At 34.7% G+C, this 25,205-nt stretch overlaps 1 protein-coding gene across 3 annotated transcripts in view; it reads left to right on the top strand.

The window, feature by feature from the left end:
* The window catches only part of MARCHF1 (membrane associated ring-CH-type finger 1), a 235,325-nt gene that overhangs the window by 133,705 nt on the left and 76,415 nt on the right, over positions 1-25,205 (top strand). For all 3 annotated transcript variants that reach the window (XM_065693901.1, XM_065693878.1, XM_065693887.1), the window contains exon 3: positions 2,313-2,452. In XM_065693901.1, coding sequence (XP_065549973.1) covers positions 2,351-2,452 — 102 coding nt within the window. In that variant the 5' untranslated portion in view covers positions 2,313-2,350. The remainder of the gene's footprint in view (positions 1-2,312; positions 2,453-25,205) is intronic.

Below are 25,205 nucleotides of genomic sequence, written 5' to 3'. Positions count from 1 at the left end.
TATTAAAATACAAGCCTAAAATAATAATTCATCAAAATTAAGAGTATTAGAAAGGCCCTTCCCTTTCCCTTTTAATAAATGATTTAGAGTATGATGGTTCAAAAGGAAGCCTTAGCTTACTACTCGTGTGAACAGCTGTTCATCAGTAGGTGTAGCAGACTTTTAAACTGACCCTAGAGCTCTAGGAACTTGGGAATCCTATGTTTTATTCCTAGGGTATGTTTTCAGCCATGTATCTTAAATATACTAGATTAATTTTACTGCATTTGCAAAAAGCATGTTTGTGTGCACTTGGTCCAGAGAAGGATGTGAATGAGTGACTATTTAAAGGTTGGATTTGCAGGGGTTTTTAGTAATAGAAAGTTTGGACATTTGTGTCCAATTTTGGGAGAATGGTCAGGTATTTTTCCATCTGAACAGTGCTCTGGAGAGAAGTATCTTTTAAATAGTGGTGGAAATATTCTGTATGCATTTGGGGGTGGTGGTGGGGGGAGGGACGTTTTGTTTATTTGTGTTTTTTTTAATTTAATTTTATTTTATAAGAGTTGATTTTGTTGGGCTTTGTTTTTTTTCCTACCCAGCCTCAAGCTCTAGTTTCTAGGCATCTGCAAAAAAAAAAACAAACAAAAAACAAAAAAGCACAACAGGAATGTACTGATCATGGGAGAATGCAGAGCAGCACCCATAACAAATGAGGATTTGCAAGACAGTAGATGCTTTGAGTCAGTGGAGATTGTAACTGCTGCTAAGTTGGTGACAAGAAGTTTAGTTGGTGTTTCAGTTGGATTTCTCATTGTGAAGCCTTTGCCAGGTTGTATTCATGCTGTGGAGGGCTGAATTCTTGTAAGTCTACAGCTGAAATAATTTATAATAGAAACAGGCTGTGTTGCAATCTTCATGTTACCAATGCTTTACTGTCACATATTTTTATCTCATCTTAAAATTTCAAGAGACTGAAAAATCAATGAGTTCACCTGTAGACTCATTCATTCACTCATCTAATAATCTCCAGTGCAATAAAGCTAAGGCTAGTTTTCGCTTACTCCTCCCTATCAGTTCCATGGGATTATATGGAGAAATACAGCTTTCTGCATTTCATACTTTGAAATTCTTATGGTAAATGTGGAAATGGTAGTAGTACTTAAAGGAGGGGCTGTAATTTGTGAGAATCAGAACACGGGAAGATGAAAGCCTGCTGTAAACACTAGCATGTCTTGTGTACAGCATGGAGATGTATAGCAGAAAAAATAAACCTACTGTCAAAGTACATAATACTTAATGATATTAAACAAGTGCTACTTTACTATGTAAGGTCTTATTGTAAGGCGTTACTGTCTGTGTGTTTCAAATCTATGCAGTCTAGTAATAACCTCATTTGGGGTACTAGGCACTCAGTCTGGTAAGTTAATCTTTTTGTTTATTATGCTTCATGGTGTTACAGAATGGCATGTTTTAAATTTAAAAATGTTATAAATAACCAGATTATGAATTCCTTCAGATGTTGTGGAGAAAAAATATGCTTGAAGTTATTTTTTGTAATTTATTAGCAACGTTCTGCACTGAATGACTGCGTTACCTATTTCAACTGGGAAAAGTAGATTGTGAAATTTTAAAAATACTTAGGAGGGTTTTGTACACTTCAAAACCCTCTTACTACTGCTGCATTTGCAGAATGTGTGAGTGTTACCTGAAAGGTATTTTGTTACTGTTACAAACTAAAACTAAGTTCACAAGCATCTTACAGTTGGCATGCAGCATTTACTGCTGGGGTGTGTACATTACTTTTTGCCATTTGCAATACATCCTAGTGTAACATTTCAAGATCAGCCAGGTATTCTGATGTGTGTGGCCATGAGTACATATGTGTTTGTGTTGATTTGTATTTAATAACTGCTATTGCTTTACAGTTATTTCTAGTTACTTCAGGGAATGTTGGGTGTTGCATCCAAATGTTATATAGTTTTAGGAGTGGTGCTAGTCTCAGTTATTTTATAAGAAAATTCCTTTAAAATGACTCTTTTTTTCTTAATTAAAGTGATAACTTGTGAATTTAACATGGAGAAAAGGCACTGAATTTGCTGACACTGAAATAGTATTAATGCATGTAAGGTGTGCTGAAAGTGCATAGTTCTTTTCTAACCTGCATGGCGTAACCCTTTGGAGTACTTTAAATAAACATGTTCTTCTAAAAAATATGTTTATTACCTTGTTTAGATGTAATTTTAAAAGCTGTTTTTAAAGGCATGCCTCCAGAGACATGCATGCAATAAATCCAAAGTGTCAATGTTTCAGGGAATCTAAATTATTTTCAGAATTTCAGCAATTAAGAAAGGATAAGTGGAAGGAGAAAATGTTGGGCTGGTGCCAAGCGATAGCTCGTAACCCTCACAGACTTCCAAACAGCACAAGAACACCCGAGGTCTCAGGTGATGCTTCACGTAACTCTACTTTGGTGAGTGGAAAGTTGCATTTCATGATGGTGGCATGCTAAGATGAACTTCAGAGGTGTTGCCAATTTGTTTTTAAAAAGTGTAGTGTTTGCCATTGGTTGCATTACCTCAGTGTGCATTTGACATAATAGTTATTTACCCCTTTCCATTGCTTTTTTTTGTTTGTTTTTTTTTAATCCCTTATGTTATGCATGGTCCATTCTGACTTGCATGCTATGTGTATAAATCAGTATTGATGTTTTGTGAATGGCAAAGTCTTTAAGCAGGAAATGTGTCCTAATATGGATTACTTATATTCTTTGTGGTCTTAATCAATGTAATGGCATTTGGTCCCTGATTAATGCAGCTGGATTTATGTAAAGGTATCTTGTTTGCTCTTTGCTCCTGTCTGTAACAGGAACAAAGTATAGTATGTCGGCGCTTGTATTAGGCAGCTGGATTTTAAAAATATCTTCATATGGTTAACATGATGCTGCAAGACATGGTTGAGTTTCTGCATGCAAAGCCTTTGATAGTGGATGTTCAGGCAGTGTAAAGTCAAAAATTTATATAGTGCAGTTATCATGAATTGTATGAAGCTGAATAAAGTGACTCATTGACAAGAATGTTAATCCTGTACTTTTTGCTCATTCAAATAAATCTATTTACATCAGTAGACCTCCCAAGGTGAGTAAGAACTGATACTTGAATGTAAAGGCTTCAGACTGCCCTGCGTGTAAGAGCAAATATCATCTTTTTACTTGTTTTTCATAAACTGTATTGACATTTTTAGGCTATGGAACTGATTATTTGAAATATATTCAGTTAAATATGCCGAATCCAATTTCATGATTGAGTTTAGAATAGGCACAGCATTTCCTATCCTAGGAAGTGTGAGGTTTCAGGAAAAACTGCCCTTCACTTGTTGAAACATGGACATGATGACATCTAAGCAGAAAGATGAACAATTTCTTATAAACACTGATGAAATGTGATATTCCAAAAAGTGTAAAGAGAGTTATAAATGAAGAGGCAGTGGTCTGTTTGAAAGTTGTTGAAGTTCTGGTGAAAAAAAGTCCCTACTTAATGTGGCAAAATTATCTTATTAAATGGTAGATTATATAGAATGTAAGTTTCTGTTGAGATAGAGAACACAAAAAGGCAGCACTAAAAATTGCCTATTTTATAGCTTACTTAATATCCTAGATTATTATTATAGCCCACTTTCATCTGGAATTCTTTTCTTTCAGAGAAATAAAAGGAAATTAAAAAGCATTGAGTCATGAAAGAAGAAATTTCAAGTATGTTATCCCCATGTTTAATTACTATTACTATTAGTATTACTATTTTCTTTTTACATTTTATTTAATTACTATCAATATTTAGGTATTACTAGCAGTAGGTGCTAATTATTAAGGAATATATTTAGATATATGGAAATTTGCATATTTTGATTTCTGCTTGACTGCTAGTCAACGTTTAATTCAGTTTGATAGTCCAGACATAAGTATTCCAGTCTACTAGATGGGATTTAGTAGCAATGAGCTGGGAATACAGTTCATAACCTTGAATTGGTAGAATTAGCATGTTTTAACCATATTAATATTAAAACTTGTTCAAAAATAAGTTTGCGTGAAACTGTATACACTGCTGCTTAGCTGATGAAATGTATAAGAAAGCAAAGGATATAAACAACTGGGGAAGATACTGTTTCCTTTAATGATGTGATTGGCTATAGAATAATAATCTTCACAATAGGAAATAAAACAATATCTCTTGAAGCCTGTCAAGCTTTCCTCTTCATTTTCTTTACTTCCTGCTCTCTCAACCATTATTCTTTCTGTCTCTCACTTCTGAAGTAAGTGACTTTCAGCATAAGATTTTGCTGGCAGCGTCTTTCCAACCTGTGGTCTGTAGGCTAAAAATCCTTATTTTCCTTATGAACAATTCTGAATTGAAATGTTTCAAATCAGTTTTGATTTTTCTTTGTAGTCTTAGCCTGAATTTTCCATTTGCTTTTGAGCGTACAGATTTAGCACTGGAAAAATGAAAAATAATGAAATATCAGAAATTTAAGGATATAATAAATAAGTTGTTGTAAGTGTGCAAAGCCACTTCTGATGACCTATTTAAGTCCCTTCTTTCTGAATTAACCCTAATTTTTCAAGTGCACTGCAGTTCGTCTGTGGACCTGGTTCCATTAGTAGGGTTTACCAGGTCTATCTATCTTGTGAGCACAGTTATGTTAGGAAGACACAGCTCTTTGCTTCCTCAGGCTGTAGGTGGCAAGTCTGGGTTTGGTGGGAAGCGAACTGGAATGTACAGTGCATCTTTTTTTTTCAGCTCTGCTGTATGCCTTTTGTGTACACGAATAGAAATATTTTTCTTGGTGAAAGAAAGAAGGAAGCTTGTGAAGTAGGAAGCAGGGTGTGATCATTAAAAAGTTGCACTGTTTTTTCATTAAACATGTAAATGGAATACTGAACAGTAGTGCAGAAATGAATAAAAAAGAAATTAGCTCGTGAAAACACAAATAAATTTAAGGAGTTTAATAAAATCAGTTATACTGTTTCATTTTATTTGATGTCAAGATGTTCTAGCTTCATCCAAATCAAATAAATTCTGAAATATTTCAGCAAAACTCAATGAAATATTCTTGGAAACATTTTTCCATTATTATTTTTTATTTAGTTATAATATTATCCTCAGGCTTTATCACCTTAGCATGCTTTATTTGAAGATTAAAGCCTTTGCATTCAGTTTTAGCTGGAACTCTAGCTTCTTGGTTCTCAGCATACCTCAAAATTTTAGAGCCATTCTATAATGAAAAGAGGCATAACTTCTCAAATAATATTGTTTATTCCTACAATTTGTTGGATAATTTTAGATTCAAAAGGGTAACAGCTTGGGGTTTTTTTCATACTCAAAACAATCTCATATAGTCCATTAAGTTGGTGAAACGGGACATAAAGCTGAATTCACTGCTTTTCTGATAGCTAGTTATAATCTGTTTTTCAAGCTGAATTTATTATCTGCTTGTGCTTGTTCATCCTATACATGTTGTTTCTCAAATTTGAAGGTTCATCCTTCCTAATGTTCGTCATAAGATTTATTTTTAGAGACCTCTAATACAGCCTTTCAACTTTCCATCATACTGTTCCTATGAGTATCTTAAAAGGTCTTATTCTTGCTCTACTTGGAACATGAGTGACCAGTTGTACACAGCATTCCAGATCAAGCTTTTTGTTCCTAACTTTGGCACTAATTATTCCCTATCCAGTATCACATTTATCTTAATTAATATTTAATTTAACTAATTAATTTACTGAGTAGATTTAGAATCATTTTATCAATTTATCAATATATATCAATATATTTTTTATAACTATTATTTTGAGACCAAACCTCTAGACTATAAGTTTTGATCAGTGTATTGACTGCATCAATTCCTATTATTTATTACTCTTTTCCATTCAATGTTTTTTAAATTTATTTAGCAAAACCACTTTTTCCTACTGAACTTTGTTTATTGACAGTTTGTTTCTGGTTAGTCTGTCTTTTGGTGATTTTGGTTGGTTGGGTTTGTTTTTTCTCTGGAGGGGTGTGTTTGTTTTGAGGTTGTTTACTTTTTTCATTACTTGCTAGTATATTTTTTCACTTTTCTATTTCATGTAGTGTTTATCTACTAGATTTATCTCTTCTGAATTAGATATTCATTCAGACATATCTGAGATGTTCAGATTATTCCCTATTTTTCTTAAATGTAAATTCATATCTTTGGTTTGTTGTTTTTTTTTTTCCATTTCTCTGATTTTTGCTAGAGTTGGGGAAGAACAGTAATGTTTTCTTCCTTAATTGAAAAGATTCCGGATCTTGGAAGATCATAATTCTGTGCAATAGTACTTGCAGGTTTTGTTTTCTGAAAGTATAATGTGTATAACTGAAAACATACGATTTTAAATCTTTTCTTCATGAGTCACTTGTCTTTTTACTGACAGTTATCTATTTATACTGTGATTCTGTAAGCATATATATGTATGGTTAGTTCAAATGATTTTGATGTGAATACATACATATATATTAATATTGATTGAACAATTTTACTAGAAGCAGCTCTGTGCCTGCCTACAGTTCTGGTGTCCTCAACATAAAAAGGACATGGAACTGTTGGAACAAGTCCAGGGGAGGGCCACAAGAATGATCAGGGGACTGGAGCACCTCCCCTATGAAGATAGGTTGAGGAAGTTGGGGCTGTTCAGCCTGGAGAAGGCTGTTTGGAGACCTCATAGCAGCGTTCCAGTATCTGAAGGGGGCCCACAAGGATGCTGGGGAGGGACTCTTCATCAGGGACTGTAGGGGTAGGACAAGGGGTAATGGGTTTGAACTTAAACAGGGAAAGTTTAGATTAGATATAAGGAAGAAGTTCTTTACTGTGAAGGTGGTGAGGCACTGGAATGGGTTGCCCAAGGAAGTAGTGAATGCTCCACTCCTGCCAGTGTTCAAGGCCAGGTTGGATCCAGGTTGGATGGAGTCTTGGGTGACATAGTTTAATTCAATGTGTCCCTACCCATGGCAGGGGGTTGGAACTAGATGATCTGATGGACCTTTCCAACCCTAACTATTCTATGATTCTGTCTTTTCTCAGTGTCTAGTATTTCTTGGTGTCCTAATTCAGAACTTGAACATGGTCTTAAAAACATGACATTAAGAATCTACGTTCTTAATAGTTATGTACAGCCTGTTCTGTGTAGGGTATGGACTAGTCCTTGATTCAGTACATCATGTTAAACACATGAAGCTAATGGACATGAACACATACTTAATGCTGAATTGTAGTCATTAGTGCATACTACTTTTCCCTGTTGTATTCCCCACTAGAATTATGGGTGAATGTATGTGGAAGTATAGCCATGTGAGTAACAAGAAAATTTGTGTTTGTATATGCAAATGAAATGCAGAAGCATCAAGTAGGTAATTTAAGAAGGATTTTATTTTTTTTTTAATGCAAACAAATGGTACCATCTGCTTCTCCAAGAGAAAGTAAAATATGTTTATGAATCATCTGGTTTACATAGGCAGATCCCAGGTTGCCATGTCTGATCTACAGATGTTGACTGAACAAGTTTATAGGAGTTGGTGGTCATTCCGAGATATAATTAACAAACAATGAAGAGTGTTTTTGTCATGTTTTAAGCTTGGCAGGGGAGAGGAGGATCCTAAATACCAGATTCTCTGGTGCTACATATCTCAGCTGGGCTGATTCCCTCAATTTTTCTGGTGCTAAAAAGTTCTAAGTGACAGGGTTTTTCTGTTTGCTTCTCATGGACATATGAAACTTCTGCAGCATTTCAGTGAAAGACAGCATTTGTTCTGATATTCTTGGACTACAATTCTTGTTGCCATTGTTCATTGCACTTTTTTACTCACCTCACTTGTTCTTCTTTCCTCAGATGCTCTAAGGCCTTTTGAGAAGAAATTTAATTAGATGCATATTCATTTTTTGTATTTTACAATAGGTTAATTTTTAGCTTCTCATTTAGTAAGTTGTATTCAGTATCCTTTCATGTTAAGCTATGGAAACTTTTCCTTGTGATGTAGATGTTCCACACTGGGCTCATCATTCTGCATGATGCTGCATGCTCCCCTGCAAGGCAATTGTTTTAACTATTCATTACTTTCTAATTTACAGGACCAGCCTAAGCTGTCAGTGGCCTCAGTAGCCACGCCACCCTGGGCCACTCTTACTGATTTTTCCTACATTTAAAGCCAATTAGCAGTCGTTACCTGGGTTACCATCACCTTCCATGTTCTCACCACAAATGTGTTATAATGATGTGAAGTTCTGAAGACTTACTTGATTTGTGTTTCTTTTCTGTGCATACACAAACCATTAGAGCAGGGCAAATGTTGGCCAAAGCTTTCGAGTAAGTCTCCCCCAGTGCTCATTTTCTTCCTCAGTGTGCGCCAGTGTCATTTAATAATTTAAAAGCAGGGCAGATATGGTACTTACTTGACCAGTGATTGTGAGCAGGCTTCCCTTGTGACAGGCTTAAAATGACAATCCTCACTTCAGTAATTTTTATTTTACTTGTGAAAAGGATGACACATTTCCTGACTAAAAAGGGAGGATACACAGAAAATTACAATTACTTTGCATTTGTAGAAACAACAACAACTTGAATATTGGAGGAAAAAAAAAAAAAGCTTACCTGAAAGGTGGCTTCAGTAGAGCGAATTATTATCAGTAGTATTAGTATTATGTTTAAAAAAGTATTTTCTATTTAGATTTATAACTTAAATGATATTTGTGTTTTCTAGTTGTTAAGTGTCCAAGTGTCTACATTTACAGCTAATTTTATCAGTGGAATTTGCAAGAAATTATTTTCTATAGAACAGATTGCTCTAAGAAGACATTGACAAAAATTTATTTTTTTTTTTTAATATCTTAGTAACTTTTTTAATAGACTGTACTCAATCCTTTATTCTTTCCCCCAAATAGTTCATGCACCTTGTCTCTGAAAGCAACATGTGTTCATAACATTGGCTCAAATCTGTTTAATATAATTTATTCATAATTTGTTTCTTTTTTGTATAGTTGAAGCTGGCTCTTTAGTTTCACTTAGGAAAACCTTTACCTTTTAAGTGCAGAATTTAAGATGTATTAACTTTTTTTTTTTTTTTAGTTTTCCAGATAAAGAGTATGTCTCAGTGTGTTAGAATTGTTCACATAAGTTCTGACCAAAAGCTTGAGAATTATTTTTCCAGCAATTTTTAATATGTCCATAGAAATCTTAGATTTAGTTAAAAGTGTGTAAAGCTCCAGGTTATATGATGTAGGGTTATAGATATCAAAACAAAGAGAAGATTATCAGATCATTCAGTTTCTAACTGGAAAATGAGTTCTGGAATATCACAGGATCAGACAGGGCCAAGTAATTAACCTAAGTTTTTTTAAGGTGAGATGGGTTATTCTCATTTTAGCTCAGCAAAGCCTTCAGTCCCATCGTTAACTGAATCCCTACACTGTAATGGGGAAGACAGGAAGTATCAGGGAAATGTCTGTTCATTCATTTATTGCCAGAGTAATACCAGCAAGGAAAGCTATGAAAGCACATCATGTAAAAAAAAAAAAAAAAAAAAAAAAAGATGATGATTCTGCAACTTTATCTTGTTAAAAAAAAAAAAAAAATCAGGGTTTTACTACATGTTTAAGTTAAATTGCAAGTTTACATAGTACTCACATTCCCAAAGACCCATATTTTTTTTTTTGCACGGTATTTTGCAGTCCAATATTTCTTGAATTACAAGCAGAAAGTTCTAGGATAAGCTCTCTACTGTGCTGACTGCTATATCAGCTGGTCTGACAGTGACTGATCTGTGCAACTCACTGCTGTAAGTGGAATTGTGTATTCCTAATTTGCTTGAAGAGTCTATACTAATACTATATTCATGTTTAGAGTAAAATATGTGCATGTAAGTTTGTGAAGCAGCAGTTTAGAGCACTGATAGAAAAAGGTAAGAAACAGGATTTCTCTCCTATATGTATGTATATATTTCTTTCAACCCTGCTAGTTTAAATTGTACTTAATCACATAGGTTTGTGCAGTGTCTATGACAGAATTCATTCTCGCTGTTAAGTGGTTTACAAAGTAATTATTACTGCAAAATATACTTACAAAATACTCAAAAAAAAAAGATTCAGGAAGATGGGGTTGTATGTGCATAGAAGTGATTTCATGTATTCATATTATTATATAAGTTTTGCTACAGATAGGGGTGAAAAAAGAAGAAAGTAGTAAATTAGAGGAAGCTATACCTCTCTCTGCATATATCCCTCATGTATTCTGCTACACTACCTTCAGTAAGAGTCTTTTCAGTGCTACAAATGGTTTGTTGTTGGTTTTGTGGCTTAAGAAGCTAGGCAGTGCACCACATCTGTGCATCTAGCTGTCCTGGTGCAATGGGTATGTCAATGTGTCATCAAGCCATTTCAACTCACATTCAGCACTGTGTTCCACCCAGCTGTTGGCCTGGTTTTCCTGAAGCATAATGAGGTCTCATGAGGGTGGAGCAGAGGGGGAGAATCACCTCTGTCAACCTGCTGGCAACACTCATTTTGATACAGCGCAGCATATGGTTGGCTTTTCTTGCTCTGGTAGTCCTTTTATAAAATCAATCGAATGAATGAAATGTCCAGCTTCTGGACTAGATCAGTTGACTGACTATGATCTGTCTAACCATTAAGCTTTGTTTAACTAGAAGTGTCTAGATTTCATCCTTTGTGAATATCCATTTTGCGATAAAGTGTCTGGTTTCTATTTCTGTGCCTCATATTTCAAATTCTTCTGGTTTTCAGTGTATGCTGACCCTGACAATATTTACTTGTTAACCATATAGTTGTGATTTATATAACTGAGTTATTGCTTTTCATAAAATACGGTCAATAGGATCTTATGTTTGGCTCACCTAGACAAAGAAGACCCCAAAACAAACAACAGAAAAATCTCCAAACCTGAGGTAGGTGCAGACTCGCTGCTCTTTGTGTTTCACAAAGAAGCTGTTGAGTGCAGGCAAGTACTGCCTAGTGTAATTTTGAGGGTGGGCAGAATAAATTTCTGTGAAGTGAAATTTATAGTAATGAGATCATTGAACCAGGAGGCATGTGGATGTTGGTCCACCCAATGGACTCAGTGTAGATGAAGACAACGGAGGCAGTACAGATGCTTCCAAGAGCTCTAAAAGTGCTCTGTGGATATCTGGAAGTGTCATACATTAAAACCATAACTCAGACTTCATGTTTAGTGGGGAAATACAATTTTACTTATTCAGATTTAGGCACATACTATTCTTTGTAAGTGACATTTAGACTACAGTATTTCCTGATGCTGAAAATAATTGAATTAATATTTTTATTATGGAACCTGTGTTTATTTAATCATGTTTGATGTTTGTTTTCTCTGGGTAATATTATTTCAGAATGTGCTAATTGCTTCTTGTAATCTTTGTAATCTATAAATATTAATGCTCATGAAATGTTAATAACAGCAGATAAAAGTGAAATGCAGAAAAATGAGTGATTCAATTAATCAATTTAAATTATTTTATAACTGCACAGATAATTACTAAATTGTGAAAACATCAGTAATGATGCCTGGTGAGTGGATAGCCAATTCAAGATACTCATGTCATTTTTTAAGAGTTGATTATCTTCTAGTAACTTTAAATGGCTATTGATGCTCCCTATCTCTGAAAATCATTTTCTGTAGTCAGAAGAGGTATTTTCACAGATGTGAACCTAAAATTTACTTTTAAATTCTTACTTTGGGATATAAAAATAGGCTGTCTCCCAGAGGAACCGATTGAAGTTATATGCTTAGAATACCTGAAGTGATGCATCTCAGAGCTTGGTGATTTATCAAAGTGTGATTTGTAGGTGCAAAGTCTACTTCAGATAGCATCAGAAAATCTGCCATTACTGAAATCTCGTGGTAATCAAGATTCTACACTCTCAGGAATTGTTTGAAATAATGAGAGCATGATTCAGGCAGAACTTTTTTCTTTCTTTTTTTCTTTTGCCATCATGTTTAATTCTCCATAAAAGCAAAGACAAAATAAAATGGGAAAGAGAATGGAGGGAGAAAAAAAAAAAAAAAAAGGATTATTTTTCTTCCACATGCTCAAATATACACCATATTCACAGTTCACCTTGGCTTATGTATTGAGCAGTATTGAGTATGATAGCCTCTGTAAGGCTGAGTATTCACTGGGTCGACACCTCCGACTAAATGCATTTGTTAAAGTGTTTTGTGGGTGCCTACCCTTCTAGCATGCAAGTATGTTTAAAATACACTGTACAAAAATCAGAGGCATCCATCATTAATCTGCTGGTTTTGAACATATGATCTAAGGAAAATGAGTTTTTAAATGCACCATCACTAACAAGAAACAGAAGTAGTCATCTAGCTTCTGATTTTTGTCCGTTGATCGTTAATCATTCATTTTTCCTGGTTGATCTTTAACACTGGTCATGCTTTGTTTCTAAGTATACATATAGGGAATATACAGTATAACATAATTAATGTAAGTGTGTTTCTTGGAAAACCTTTTTCCCATGATTCTGAAGAAGTGATTACAAGGCAAATAATTCTGCAAAGTACAACAGTAAAATTTGCTGTGGTGCTGCAAGTGACCTAGAAGGTTTTTGCTTAACATGTACAAAAAGCTTTCATGTAATAAGTGTCTACACATAGGGTTCAATCAAGAAGCTAACTCTAGCACCAGTTTTGAAAGTATGGGCTGTATTTCTTGATAAAAATAGCTTTTAGAGGAGCTTTATTATAAGTCCATATACAAGAGAATTTTAGCATTATTTAAGAAATCCATTTTGAGGGTTTTTTTTGGGGGGGGTTGGGTTGAGTTTTTTCAGAAGGAAGAAACAAGGTGGAGCACTTGCACCACTGCAGGATCATGTTGCTTGCTCCACAGTGCCCTTTCTGTCACTGAACTGTGGAAATTTGAAGAACTATTTGCAAAGAGATACTTTTTTAATACTATGTATTAAAGTAAAGTGAGTTAATGCTTTGGTCAGTTGGTGCCTGCTATGGAAAATGCGTTGCTTATCAGCTTCTTGGATGCATGAGATGTGCAATTAGCTTAGTAATTTTATATATTTAGTAAAGGAATTGGTTTCTTGCAGATAAAAAAAAATAAATTGAAAGCAATTTATTTCTGTACATGAGAAAATCCAATATTCTTTGGTTATCTAGTTTATTTTTTGGATGTAATTAACTGCATAAAGGCCAGTCAAAATAGCATCTGTTTGTGCCTATCTATGTATTAGTGCATTCAGAAGTAGCTATCAAATTGTCAGCATACAAAAAAAGAAAAATAAATAAAAAAGGTCCAAAATATATCTTAATTAAGAAAAAAAAAAATTAGTCATCTAGAGATCTACTCATGTTATTAGGAATTTTGTTTCTAGTGGCCATTGTATGGAGGGGTTTTGTTTGTGTTTTCTTATTCATTTTATTATTGCATGGTTCAGGCAAACTCTTTTTTTGCCAAAGCATGCATAAAAATGTGGAAGAATATTTTAGAATTTTGCTTTCTGTTAGCTCACAGGGGATCAGACCAAATTCACAACTCATTTTTTTTCTGTTTTAAAGCACTATAGTGGGATGAAGGTGAATTTACCTGTGTGGTTTTTGCTCTATTGAGAGTAGAAACCTGCTATGTGAATTTTCCTGTTTATGAGCTTGTATTTTGCTTTAACACAGATTGGCTCCTTCAGAGAAATAGACTAAAGAGCATTCTGGCAAGCTTTCAAACTAGCAGCATAGCTCTCTTAGGAAAGGTAAATGTAACTTCGAATGTAATCTGTTAGAACTCTTTAAAAAGTTTATATATTCATTTTAATTAAAGTAATGCACCTCTGAGCTTTTTCATGCTTTTTTTTTTTTTTTATTAAATGTAGTTTAAAACCAAAGACAAGTGGAATAGACTCCACTGTATAAACTCCTATTGGGCTTTATTTAAAATAATAAGTGGAATGTATTTGTTTACACTCAATATTGCTAAGAATGTTGCAAGACCATTCTCTAATACAGTTTAGTACCTTCTCTTTTTCCCCGCAGGCAGTATCTAATTTGATGCACAGCATTTTATTTTTTTCCAAATAATTACAACAGCTTACCTACTAAGTGACATCTGTGTTATAGCAAAACTATAAATGGTGGTGGAGACATTCTTGCTCAGGCAAGCTGATCATTTCTTTTAGAGCTTACTGCAAACCATGTCTTAGTGCTTAGACTTCTTTGTAATGAAAAGAAAACCTAAACTATGGAATCTCTGATGTCATGATTCACAATAGATCTTTGTGCTTTTTTCTGCCTGATTTCACATTTTAGGTATAAGTTTTGTAAATAAAAAAAAACCCAAGATGAGCAAACTTGTGATACAGGAGAATAGTGTAAAGCTTTGTGGGTTTCGTTTTCGTTGTGCAGAAACATTTCAGAAACCATTCAATTGCCTTGGACTGATTTCAGCCACCAGAAAATGTAACTACTTAAGGATTTATTAGCTGAGTGTTGACATTAATTCTAGACCATCAGAAGCTGCTTCAAGGACTTCATCATTATTACTTTTATTTATATAAAACCAACAACTTAGACCATTTGCATTATTATTTTAATACTTAATTAATAAATACCTTGGGAAAGGACTAACGTTTACATTTCAGGCATGAGAAATAAACTACTGTTAAGTTTCCTGTGCTATAATAAGAAATGAGGAGATAAATACTTTTTCTTTCTTCCTAAATGGGGTGTGTGAGGGGAATCAGCTATGCGAAACTAAAAAACAAGGCTTTTCCACATTCACTCCTTTCCCCTTCAACCCCAATACTAAGTGAAGCCCACGACTTTGAAATGACAGCTTTTAAAACACATTATTTAGAGAGCTGAGAATGAAGACTGAATGTATTCCCATGCATTTGACCTGTAGGTTATCTTTAAAACAGAATTTAAAAAAAAGATTCAGCAGGGTGTCTGTGAATAACACGTTTGCTCAAGAAAGCTTATTATTGTTCTCTAATAGCCTTCCAGTTGCTGCCTTTGGTTTTGAATGGCCTCAGGTAGATATATTAATAAAAATAGTGTAGTTGCCATTGTTTTCTAATCTTCAGTAAAATCTATGATGTCAAGAGATTGCTGTGATGAAAGCTTCACTGTCACGAAGTTGGTTTTGACATTCATGCAACCGCTTTTTTTCTGGGAAACATCCAATTTTGTATTGTGTTCTGTAAGGCTCACCTTTTGAAGACAAAATGGATTTTGCTTTGTGTTGTATGGAATTTATTTTTTTACTAAATGAAAGTCCAGCAGTAGTTCAGTTCCTTTGCTTAGAAAACATTTTTTAATTGAATTTTGAAAATTCAGGTTTCTATTAAGATTTTAAGTTTTCAGAATGGTTCTAAGTTCTTGTTTTAAATAGTAAAACTAAAATCTTCCAGTACAGTTTGCACTCAAAAAATCACATTCAGAATACATATACGCAAGAGTGTCCTTACTGTTTTCTTCCATTTCCCATAGTGTAACATTTGCAATTGTACGCATCTGTCATCCCAGTTCTAAAGGTCTTTTCAGTTAGGAGGGAAATATTGTAGGATTTGGCCTTTCAAATTTCAAAGCCTTAGTAATGATCAGCATAGATTCATGGCTGTCTTTTTTGGGGGGACAGAGGATTTTCAACACAGTTTTCTACCATTTTACCTTTCACCTTGTCAACTATATATGAATTTGAAATATGCTTAAGCTCACAGTTATGCTGGTTATAAGTGGATTAAAATTTTAAAAGAGCCTTACTTGTACTCAACTTGTACTACACTTCAGAAAGATTTTTGTTCTGATTTGAAAAATCTTGTCTAATTGTCAGATTAAAATAGGCTTGGGCAAAAGTGTTACTTACAAAATCACCTGTAAAGGTTCAGTGATTAAAGATTCACCACTGATTCTCCTGGTGCACCCAACTCTCCTTTTTTATCCAAGTAGTCTTCTTGGTTGCAAGAGTATTAATTGCATAGTAATCATACTAACTGATACGCAGAGAGCTGAGAAATCTAACTGCATGCATGCATTGTAGTGCTATTAAAGAGCAAATTTTTCACTGGATAGGGTACGTAAACATGTCCATAAATACACTCCTTAACCATGATTTATAGGCAATATGTCTCTAAAACATATATGCATGTGTGACTTGAGGGTTGCATTTATTCCATTTATCTCACTCCTTGGAGTAGCAATGAGCACATTAATGAAGGAAATTAATTCTTTATTGTTAATACTGCTGTGAACTGTGATCTTGTCTGATTTTCTAAGAAAAGCAAACCTGGGCTTAATCAGTATTTAGAGATCAGTAAGAGACAAGAAAGTAGGTCTACAAAATAGATAGCTCTTTTATTGTCATTAGTTTTGTTTTTTCCCAGGAGATATTATGGTGTGGTTTTTAATTCATCTTTTTCAAGTGCATTGTTCTGAAAATGCAAATCACGACATTTCACTATTCATTACTGAATTCTTGGACATACAGCAGTTACAACTTTCATTTTCTTTTATTTTTCTCATAATAGGAAGTGGATACAGCTTTTATATAAATACTGAGAAGTATATAACATTATTCAGTATTGAAACAGGCTTCCCAGGAAAGTGGTGGAATCACCATCCTTGAAAGTATTTGAAAACCCTGTAGACAAGGCCCTCAAGTGATATGGTTTAGTGATGGTCCTGGCAGTCCTGGGGTAATGGTTGGACTTGATGATCTTAAAGGCCTTTTCCAACCTAGCTGATTCTGTGATTCTATGCAAGTATGTAATTCAGATGAAGTTTTACTTCTTGCTATAGCTACTAGTGTCATGTCTTTATATGAGACTGAGTATTATACAGTGTAAGACATAAACTGTATTTTTGGTAGTAAAGGATGCTGCAATATGACTGAGGTTGATATTATTCAATGTACACCTAAAAACAGAATATTATGCTGCTCCTGGAATTGTTTTTCTGTTTTGTCAAAGGGTTGAACGAGAAAGCAATAATGAAATTCAGACATGAGAGCTTTACGTTTCTGTTGCCTTAAAAAAAAATTGACAAAATATTGGTTTCTGAAGCTCAATTCATACAAAATCCAATGATTTGGATGGTTGCCAAACGATTAATCTATCCCAGTATCATGTCTCCTTCAAAAATGACTGATGCCTGTAGAAGAACGCAGATATCCATATTTCTGTGATATGTTCCTCAAACGTAAAGAGATATGTGGTAACAGGCACTCCTCCTCCATATGGGTTAACATAGGGTATTTAACAGCCCTTGATAAATGTTTTCATTAATTTCACTAGTTGCCTGCCTTTTAATGTCCATTGAACATTAATTTTTAACATTGACCCATTTCTCTGGCAGAGTTACAATGTTTAATTACTTGACTGTGTGAAGAACTACTGCATGTTGTTATTATTAATGAAATCCCTAGGCTCTTACTTAGTTGCATATTGAAATAAATTATCAAACCTGATACGGATTCTTTACAAAGAGTGCCCTTTATGCCTCTTTTATAGCCCAATTAAAAAATTTTGGAAGAGTCCCTGAGGCCTAGCATGTTATTTGCTGTTTCTGAACAATTTTGAGGCTACTACGTGAATTTTGCAAAGGAAAAAAATCATTTTCACTTATTGATGCTACCTGCAAGTTTTACGCCTTCTCAGCCTTTGACAGTCACAATTAAAGAAATTAAACTATATTTCATTAGGCTTTAATTTCTGTTCTTCTGTTCTATCAGAAATCTAAAGAATATGAAATTCCTTCAAAAGTATATCAGGCAGACTACTGCTCCTAACAGGTTTCCCTGCAGCGGATTCCCAAATAACCAGAGCAGGAGGATATCTGTCAGCACATACATGGGCGCTGAATATTCAGTTGAGTGGAGGGGTAGAAGGTGGCGTTAACTGTTCCATTTTGGGAGATCCCAACATTCTCTGCAGTCTTGGTGCTGTGCCTAGTGACTTCAAGAATGAGATGCAAGGACATTGTGATGATCAGTCAGAATGCTCATCTGGGATTCCCATCCAGGCATGTTCTTGTTCAACTTTCAGCTTCATAGAGGTTGCTCTTATGTTGCTTCCACTATTGTTTGCAGGGGTAAGAAAGAAGAACAGCTTCTCCTGGACTGCTGATTTGATAGTTGAGGGGCTTAAGGAAGGGACTGGAAGTTCTGTGTAAATAAATGCTGCTGAGTTTAGTATAAATATAAAAAAGAATTTTAGAAAGGTTCTTGGAATAAGGGCAGAGTCTCTAGAGGAGTGAGTTGTCCTTGCATGCCAAAAGCTTTGTTTGAATAGATGCAGAAAGAAGTTCAGTTCATAATTTTATACCCAAAATTGTTTGCAAACTTTTGGTTAGCTCTTTAGGTACTTGACAGTACCGTTTCTCTCATCAGGCATAAGCAAAGGTGAAATTAAAACGTTCATGTTTCTCCCTGAAGACAGATCTTCTGTAATTCCCAAATATGGCACTATATTTGAATGAAAAGCATTGCTAATACAGATGCTCACTTGTGTCTGTAAATTTAGCAGTGCATAATGATCGTTAAGTGTTTCAAAAGTATTTGATGTGCCTCGCATAACCTGATTTTGGGATGTCTCAGCATTATGTACCTTTTACAGTGTACTGGATTCTTTGGCATTGCACACTACACTTAGCTAAAAGTCAAATTTTGATTTTGAGCTAAGTCAAATTTTGCATTTAGTATGGGGCAGAATTTGACCTGTAATTTCTACAGGCCCTCTGCACTATATAAGTACTGTAACACTTGCTAGGAATTTGGCGTTATGCTTTAACTCTCAAAGTCTGATCTAAATCTTACTCTCAGCCATTTCAAAGTAGTTATTTTTCTGCCTGACATATTTGCATGGGAAGTAGTCTTTCATCTGTCTTCATGAATTATGCAGACAACTGAGCATACAAAGGTAGAAAAGGCTTTATGTTCAAAGGCTTTAGTGGAGTCACATACTATCATTGCAACCTCTCTGTCTGGAAAATAATTAATTACAATTTTTGATGTGATTTTAATGTGATAAACAGCTAAAAGAGTGGAGATCAAGATGTGTAGTTGTGGAGCGGGAAATGACTGAATGCAGGCTGTATATGAAGGAGTATTGTCAGATTAGTCCTGAAGCTGCGTGTGCAGGTGACCTGTTTAGTTTACACATTTTAACTTATTTATCTCTTGCTGGGGGCATGCTGTTCGGGCTTTTTTTGGCTAGAAGTGCATAGAGAATGAATATGCTGTCACAGGACAGAGTTTTTATATGATTCCATATTTCTGGGGTTTTTTTTGTGCCTGTTCTTAGTTGTGCAGTCCTCTAAGTGGTATGCTTGCATTTAGAAGCATATTTTTACTTATGCCACCTATTAGTTGTGCGAATAATTGTATCTTTTGGTATCTTATGAGAGCAGCCTTGGAGTGTTTTAAAGTAAGGTTTCTAAGTGGAATTGTACATCTTCATAAATGAGATGCTTGGGTTTTGTCAAAGATTCTTCAATCATTTTTGAAACATTCAGCCTGTTTCAGAAATAGCTTGAGGTTTTAAATATTGGGACAAATGTTAATGTGTTTTTTTCTGTTTTCTGTCACACAGACATTGGGATGTGTAAATGCAGCATTTTCAAGCAGTTATCTCATGAATAGTTTACAGTTGGCAATCACACAATTGGATTTTTATAATTGTATAATTATTTGATAATTTCTTGTTCTCTTGTGTGCAGGCTGAAGTACGTTAGGTTTCATCAGTTCCAAATTATTATGTCAATGTTCTTGTTAAGCATAACGCTAAGTTTATCAAATACACAGTAAGAGATTGTAAAAATTTATTAATTCCAGTAACATAGTGAGTTAAAAAAAAAAAAATCCAACAAAAAACCAAACAGACATATTAAGTTCCTGTTAAATTGCTAAATAAGAACATGTACCAGGTAATTTGTGTATATGAAAATGTCAACACTGCAGGATAAGTAAAGCTACTTCCAGCTGTATGATCAAATACCTTCTATTTTAGGTAATGTAATGCCTGAGTAATTTAAAAAGAACAGTATCATTAAACTATTCAGGTATATATTACTTTTAGTTATGAGTTCCCTTTTCTAATACTCAGGTATTAGCTGAGAATAATAAACTGTGATCCAAATTTTACATCAGTTACAACTAATGGTGAAATTTACAAGTGTCCCCATAGGATAAGCAAGAGCATCTGTGTTCCCAAATTTATCCATGCAAATAATGAATAGTTTTGCAATATTACTCCCTACCTTTTTAAGCTCAATCACCACAGGAATTTGCAAAGTGATTCGTGAACATGGAATTTCTGAAGAAGCAAACTGAGCTTTTTACAACAACAAAAAAAAAAGTAAAAAAATATTTAAAAATCAACTTTAAAAATTACTGTTCTTATTTCAGTAGCTGTCAGCATGCCCAGAATGTCTGTCTAGGGGTAGGCTATATGTAGCATTGCTACATTTAGGGTTTTTTTTTTTTCTTAAACAGAGGTTGACTTAAAAATAGATCTGAGAGCTTTCAGGGCATGTGCATGTTCCAGGCTTCTGACAGTAAGCTGCATGTAATGAACACTGACGGTAGTATTCACTAGGAGCAAGAGCATATCATCAGGCACTTTCTATTAGTTCTTGTATTTCCAGTATTACAAGGACTTCATTACAATTACGTGGCTATATTTGCCCACATAGCAGGATTCAATTTACTAGTGAAATAAGTGAAATTGAAATGGTAAGTAATTTAGATCATTCAAGCTGGGGCTTTACACTGTATGTGTAGACTTGCATTAGAGCTTTTGATGTTACCAAATTGAACGGGAATTTTAGATGTTCTTTTCTCTATTGTAAATCTAGTCTGAATGAATCACCAGTGACACCATTGCATTTGGTTGATAACAGTAAGCAGAATGCTGAGCACATTAAGGACATAATACACTAATGTACAAATTCCACATTGCAATCAGCAGAGCCAGCTTCAGTGTCTCAGGTGTATAACCAAGATTCTCTTAAAAGAGTCCAGTTTGTCATATTTACTCAACTTGTAGTATTTAAAAATGAGCAGGCCATAACTGAGTGTATTTTTATACCTTTAAATATTAAGATCTTAGAGTAACATTTGAATAACAAAATTAACTGCAACTTTCAAAAGAGGGAGTCAAGGACTCATAGTGTTATAAAATTTTATTGGAAATGTCTTAAATGTGTTTTGTCATAGCTGGGAATAACAATTTGTTGTTATAGGGAATATTTTGAATGAAAACAGTATCTGTATTGTCATAGTTTAACCACAGCTAGTAACTGAGTACCACGCTGCCATTCTCTTGGCTGCCATCTAAGGAATGTAGAAGACACAGATTGAAATAAGAACAGTTTAATAACTAAAATAACAGTATAATACTAATAATAACAATAAGGGAAAAAACAAGGAAAAGGACATATAAAACTAACAGGGAAAACTGAAAAAAACCCAGTGAACAACAGTGATGCACAATACAATTGTGCACCACCCACTAACCAATGCCCAGCCCGACCTGAGCAGTGGTCTGCCTTTCTGGGTAACTCCTCCCAGTTTATATAACTGGGCATGACATGCTGTGGTATGGAATACCTCTTTGGCTAGTCCAGGTCAGGTGTTGTGTCTCTCTTTCCTCTGAATTCCTCTCCTCACTGGCAGAGCATGAGACTGAAAAGTCCTTGATCAGAGTAAGCATTACTTAGCAACAACTAAGAACATTGGTGTGTTATCAACACTGTTCTCAGACTAAAGCCAAAACACAGCACTGCACCAGCTACTAGGAAGAAAATTATCCCAGCCCAAACCAGGGCATGTGTAAAAACAGTTTTGTTGACAGTTATGATGAAGAAAACCTGAAAATTAATATTTATTAGAAATATTAGTAATTAGTTTTTAAGTTTAATAGAAAATCACTGATTTTCTGTTAAAGTGTTCTGTAATCTGATATTCTGTAAATACCAGATTCATTCATCAAGACAACAGTACAACATAATTAAATCACATTTGAGAACCTTCTAGATATTTCTCTGAATCCTCCCTACCAACATAGTGTGTTTAGAGACCAGCAGAAGCAATATATAAGAAGTGCAGAAGTATTTATTTTGCCTGTGAAATGGTGTGCACAAGAAAACTGAATTGCGCTGAGTGAAATTTCTGCAGCAACTTTGCATTAGAGTGAACATTCAAAAACACACTTCTGAAGCTCAGTTCTGTTGCAACAGTTAGTGTAAGAAAGGCAAGATGAAAAACTCACAAATGTATTTGGGAAAGAAAGACTAGCGATGAATGGAAATAGCCTTTAGATGGAAAGTGAAATGCCAGATCAGAAAAAAAACCAAATCTTTCTGTGACTAAGGTCCTCAAGTGGTTTTGAAAACATTGAGGAGATATGAAGGCAAGGAATATGCAAATGATGTGTTTGTGAATTATTTTGAAACTGGCTAACTAAGGAAAGGGTAATTTCTGCTGATACTAAGGGATTATTCCCTGTAGTGACAGGCGAGGGACGAAATGGCAGGTGATAGGGTGCACTGCAAGCTGCAGATCCAACTCTGCATGCAGGCAGTTCAGGACACTGGTCACTCAAGAGTGACCCAGGAAATGACAGTCTTGTTTGGAAACATCCTGAATGGCCAAGCACCCTTTTTTCCAACCAGACTTGCCTATCCCACGTTGCCCTTTTAGTCATCATTGCACTTGTAGTAAGCTTGTGTAAAGCCCTTCCCAAATCTTTGTTCGCAAAGCCAAGCTATCATCATTCAGTGTACAGGAGATAATAAATTATAGAATCATAGAATAGTTAGGGTTGGAAAGGACCTTAAGATCATCTAGTTCCAACCCCCTTGCCATGGGCATGGAAACTTCCCACAGAAATTATAAAAAAATCAACTGTTAATCTCAATTTCGATTTAGTACTAGATTTACAACTCAGATGCAGTATGTAGTTTTATATCATGCTTCTGAAACATTTTCTTATAAAAATATCTAATGTTAAAAATTGTGGTTTTCTTGCTAAGTATATATGTCTAGAGGGAGCTTCCTCCATCGTTGAGCCCAGTCACCCCTGGTTACAATTTTCATGTTGTTCTTTAATTTATTGATTAGCATGTACATTTTTCTCCTTTTACTGGGAAGTTCTTTTTCTAGCTATTTTCTAGCTATTTTCTAGCTATTAAGAATGTTTTATGTCTAGCCTAAATATACTCTGTGAATATTTTATACCCATTTGTTTTATGCAAACTGTGAATTATCTTAAATTTTCCCACCCCTGCATATCTACTGTATTTATGCATAGCAGATATCCAATCTCAGCATCATTTGCTAATCTAAACCAGTCAAACTCTTTAAGACTCTCTTGGAGAACAGGCTTTCTACTTCTCAAATTATTCTACTGGACTTTCTGCTTCTGTTCTAGCTTCAGTTAATCTTTATGTGTCTGTCCTTGTATATGCTATTAGAGATACAATTTCATCAGTATCTAGCACATTGGCGATAACATTTTCCTGATATATTTCAGAAAGCATTCCGTCTTTTTTTCAGTGTCTTTTAAGATTATAAAGAAACCTGCTATTGATGATTTAAAGTTGCCTTATAGAAAATACTGTGCTAAAAAATATATCTTCTAATAAGAATAGCAATTACCATTTCAATCTCAAAAGAAGGAAAGATCCAAGCAAGTAAAATAGCAAAGTTTTGAGCTAGAAATCAGTTGCTCTGTGTAGAAGAAATGGAAGCTGAAATTTCCTTAAGGAGTTTTCATGGTACATGATAAAAAAAAGTAAAAACAATGGTGCAAAGGCCGGTAGGGCTTTTTTGCCTTTGTTACAGTTTGGTTTTTTTGATTGGTTGATTGGTTGGTTTGGTTTTGAGGTTTTTTTTACCAATGAAAACATGGGAAATTAGATATGGTAATTTAAAACAGGTTTTATTCTTTCAGAAAAATTGTCAGTGTGATGTTATGAGCTCTGCAGGGGAATTTTCCTCAGGATTAAAAGCTATATTCAGTGGAACTAATAAATGTAAGGGTAAATAACACTGCAGATACTGTAATAAGACTTTGTAAATCAGTAGTAGACCTTAAACAAGACATCTAGAATGCTTTATATATTTTGGCCACATCTTAAAAATTATGACTTGGAAAGATCTAGATTAAATCTTGAGGCCTGAGCCTACTTCAAGGCCTGAAAAAAAAAAAAAAACCCCCACAAAAAAGCAACCCCCTCCCCCCGCAAAGTAACAAAATTGGAAATAGCATTCAGCTCAATCAGAGATAAATGTACGTTACTTCAATAATACAGAACACTATATACATACTGAATGGTATAATACAGTAAGCTGGTTTAGGAGTATTCTGACTTTCTCCCCTGGGTTCAGCTATAGCAGTCGCATGACACTTTCTCATAATGTGGTATTTTCTGCTATGATCTAAGTAACAATGTAAAGATGATATTCAGCTGGAAAGGACATAAAAATTTAGAATTCCAGAGGGGGCAAGTTGACTTAACAGTATATAATTTGGTTTATAGAAGAACAAGTGTGATGTTATGTACGGACTGCACTTCCAGGTTTCCAGTCCTTGTTGGAAAATACATTAAATACAGTTATACTATTTTAAGAAAATAATATTCTGCTGCTTGTATCTGAAGCAGGTATTTAACTGGTGACTAACACAGTGTCGACTGGAACTAGGTCCGCTGAGGGTCTGACTCATTCATCTCAGGTAGCAGTCCATGCTTTGCAATATGACGCCCATAGAATGTCCTCAGCAACATGTTATCTTTCATATTTTTGGAAACCAGGCCTCTCAACACTGGCAAACACTGTCCTATACAGCTATAAAAATGCAGGTGGTATTTATCTCATCTCCTATTTATGCCTAAGATATGTTTTTTTATGAGACCCTTTGACTTATTTATAGTTTATCAAATTTTCATGGTTTACTGTGCAGTCTCTTCTGGTAACTGGTAATTGAGACAGATCTTGCTATCAAGTGCTAAGTCGTGGGATCGTACTGTCAGACTTGAAGTATCTTGTGTAGCAATATGCTTAATGGTTTAAAAGGAAGAAAATAAACTTCTGGAAGCCATGTTTGGAATAAACGGAAGGCTAATATAAATGGCAGAAGATGAACTAGCCCTACTAAATCTGCATTTCCCATTAGGAGCA

Source organism: Lathamus discolor, chromosome 1, assembly GCF_037157495.1.
Source record: "Lathamus discolor isolate bLatDis1 chromosome 1, bLatDis1.hap1, whole genome shotgun sequence".
NCBI lineage: Eukaryota > Metazoa > Chordata > Aves > Psittaciformes > Psittacidae > Lathamus > Lathamus discolor.
This window is presented reverse-complemented; position numbering and strand designations above follow the sequence as displayed.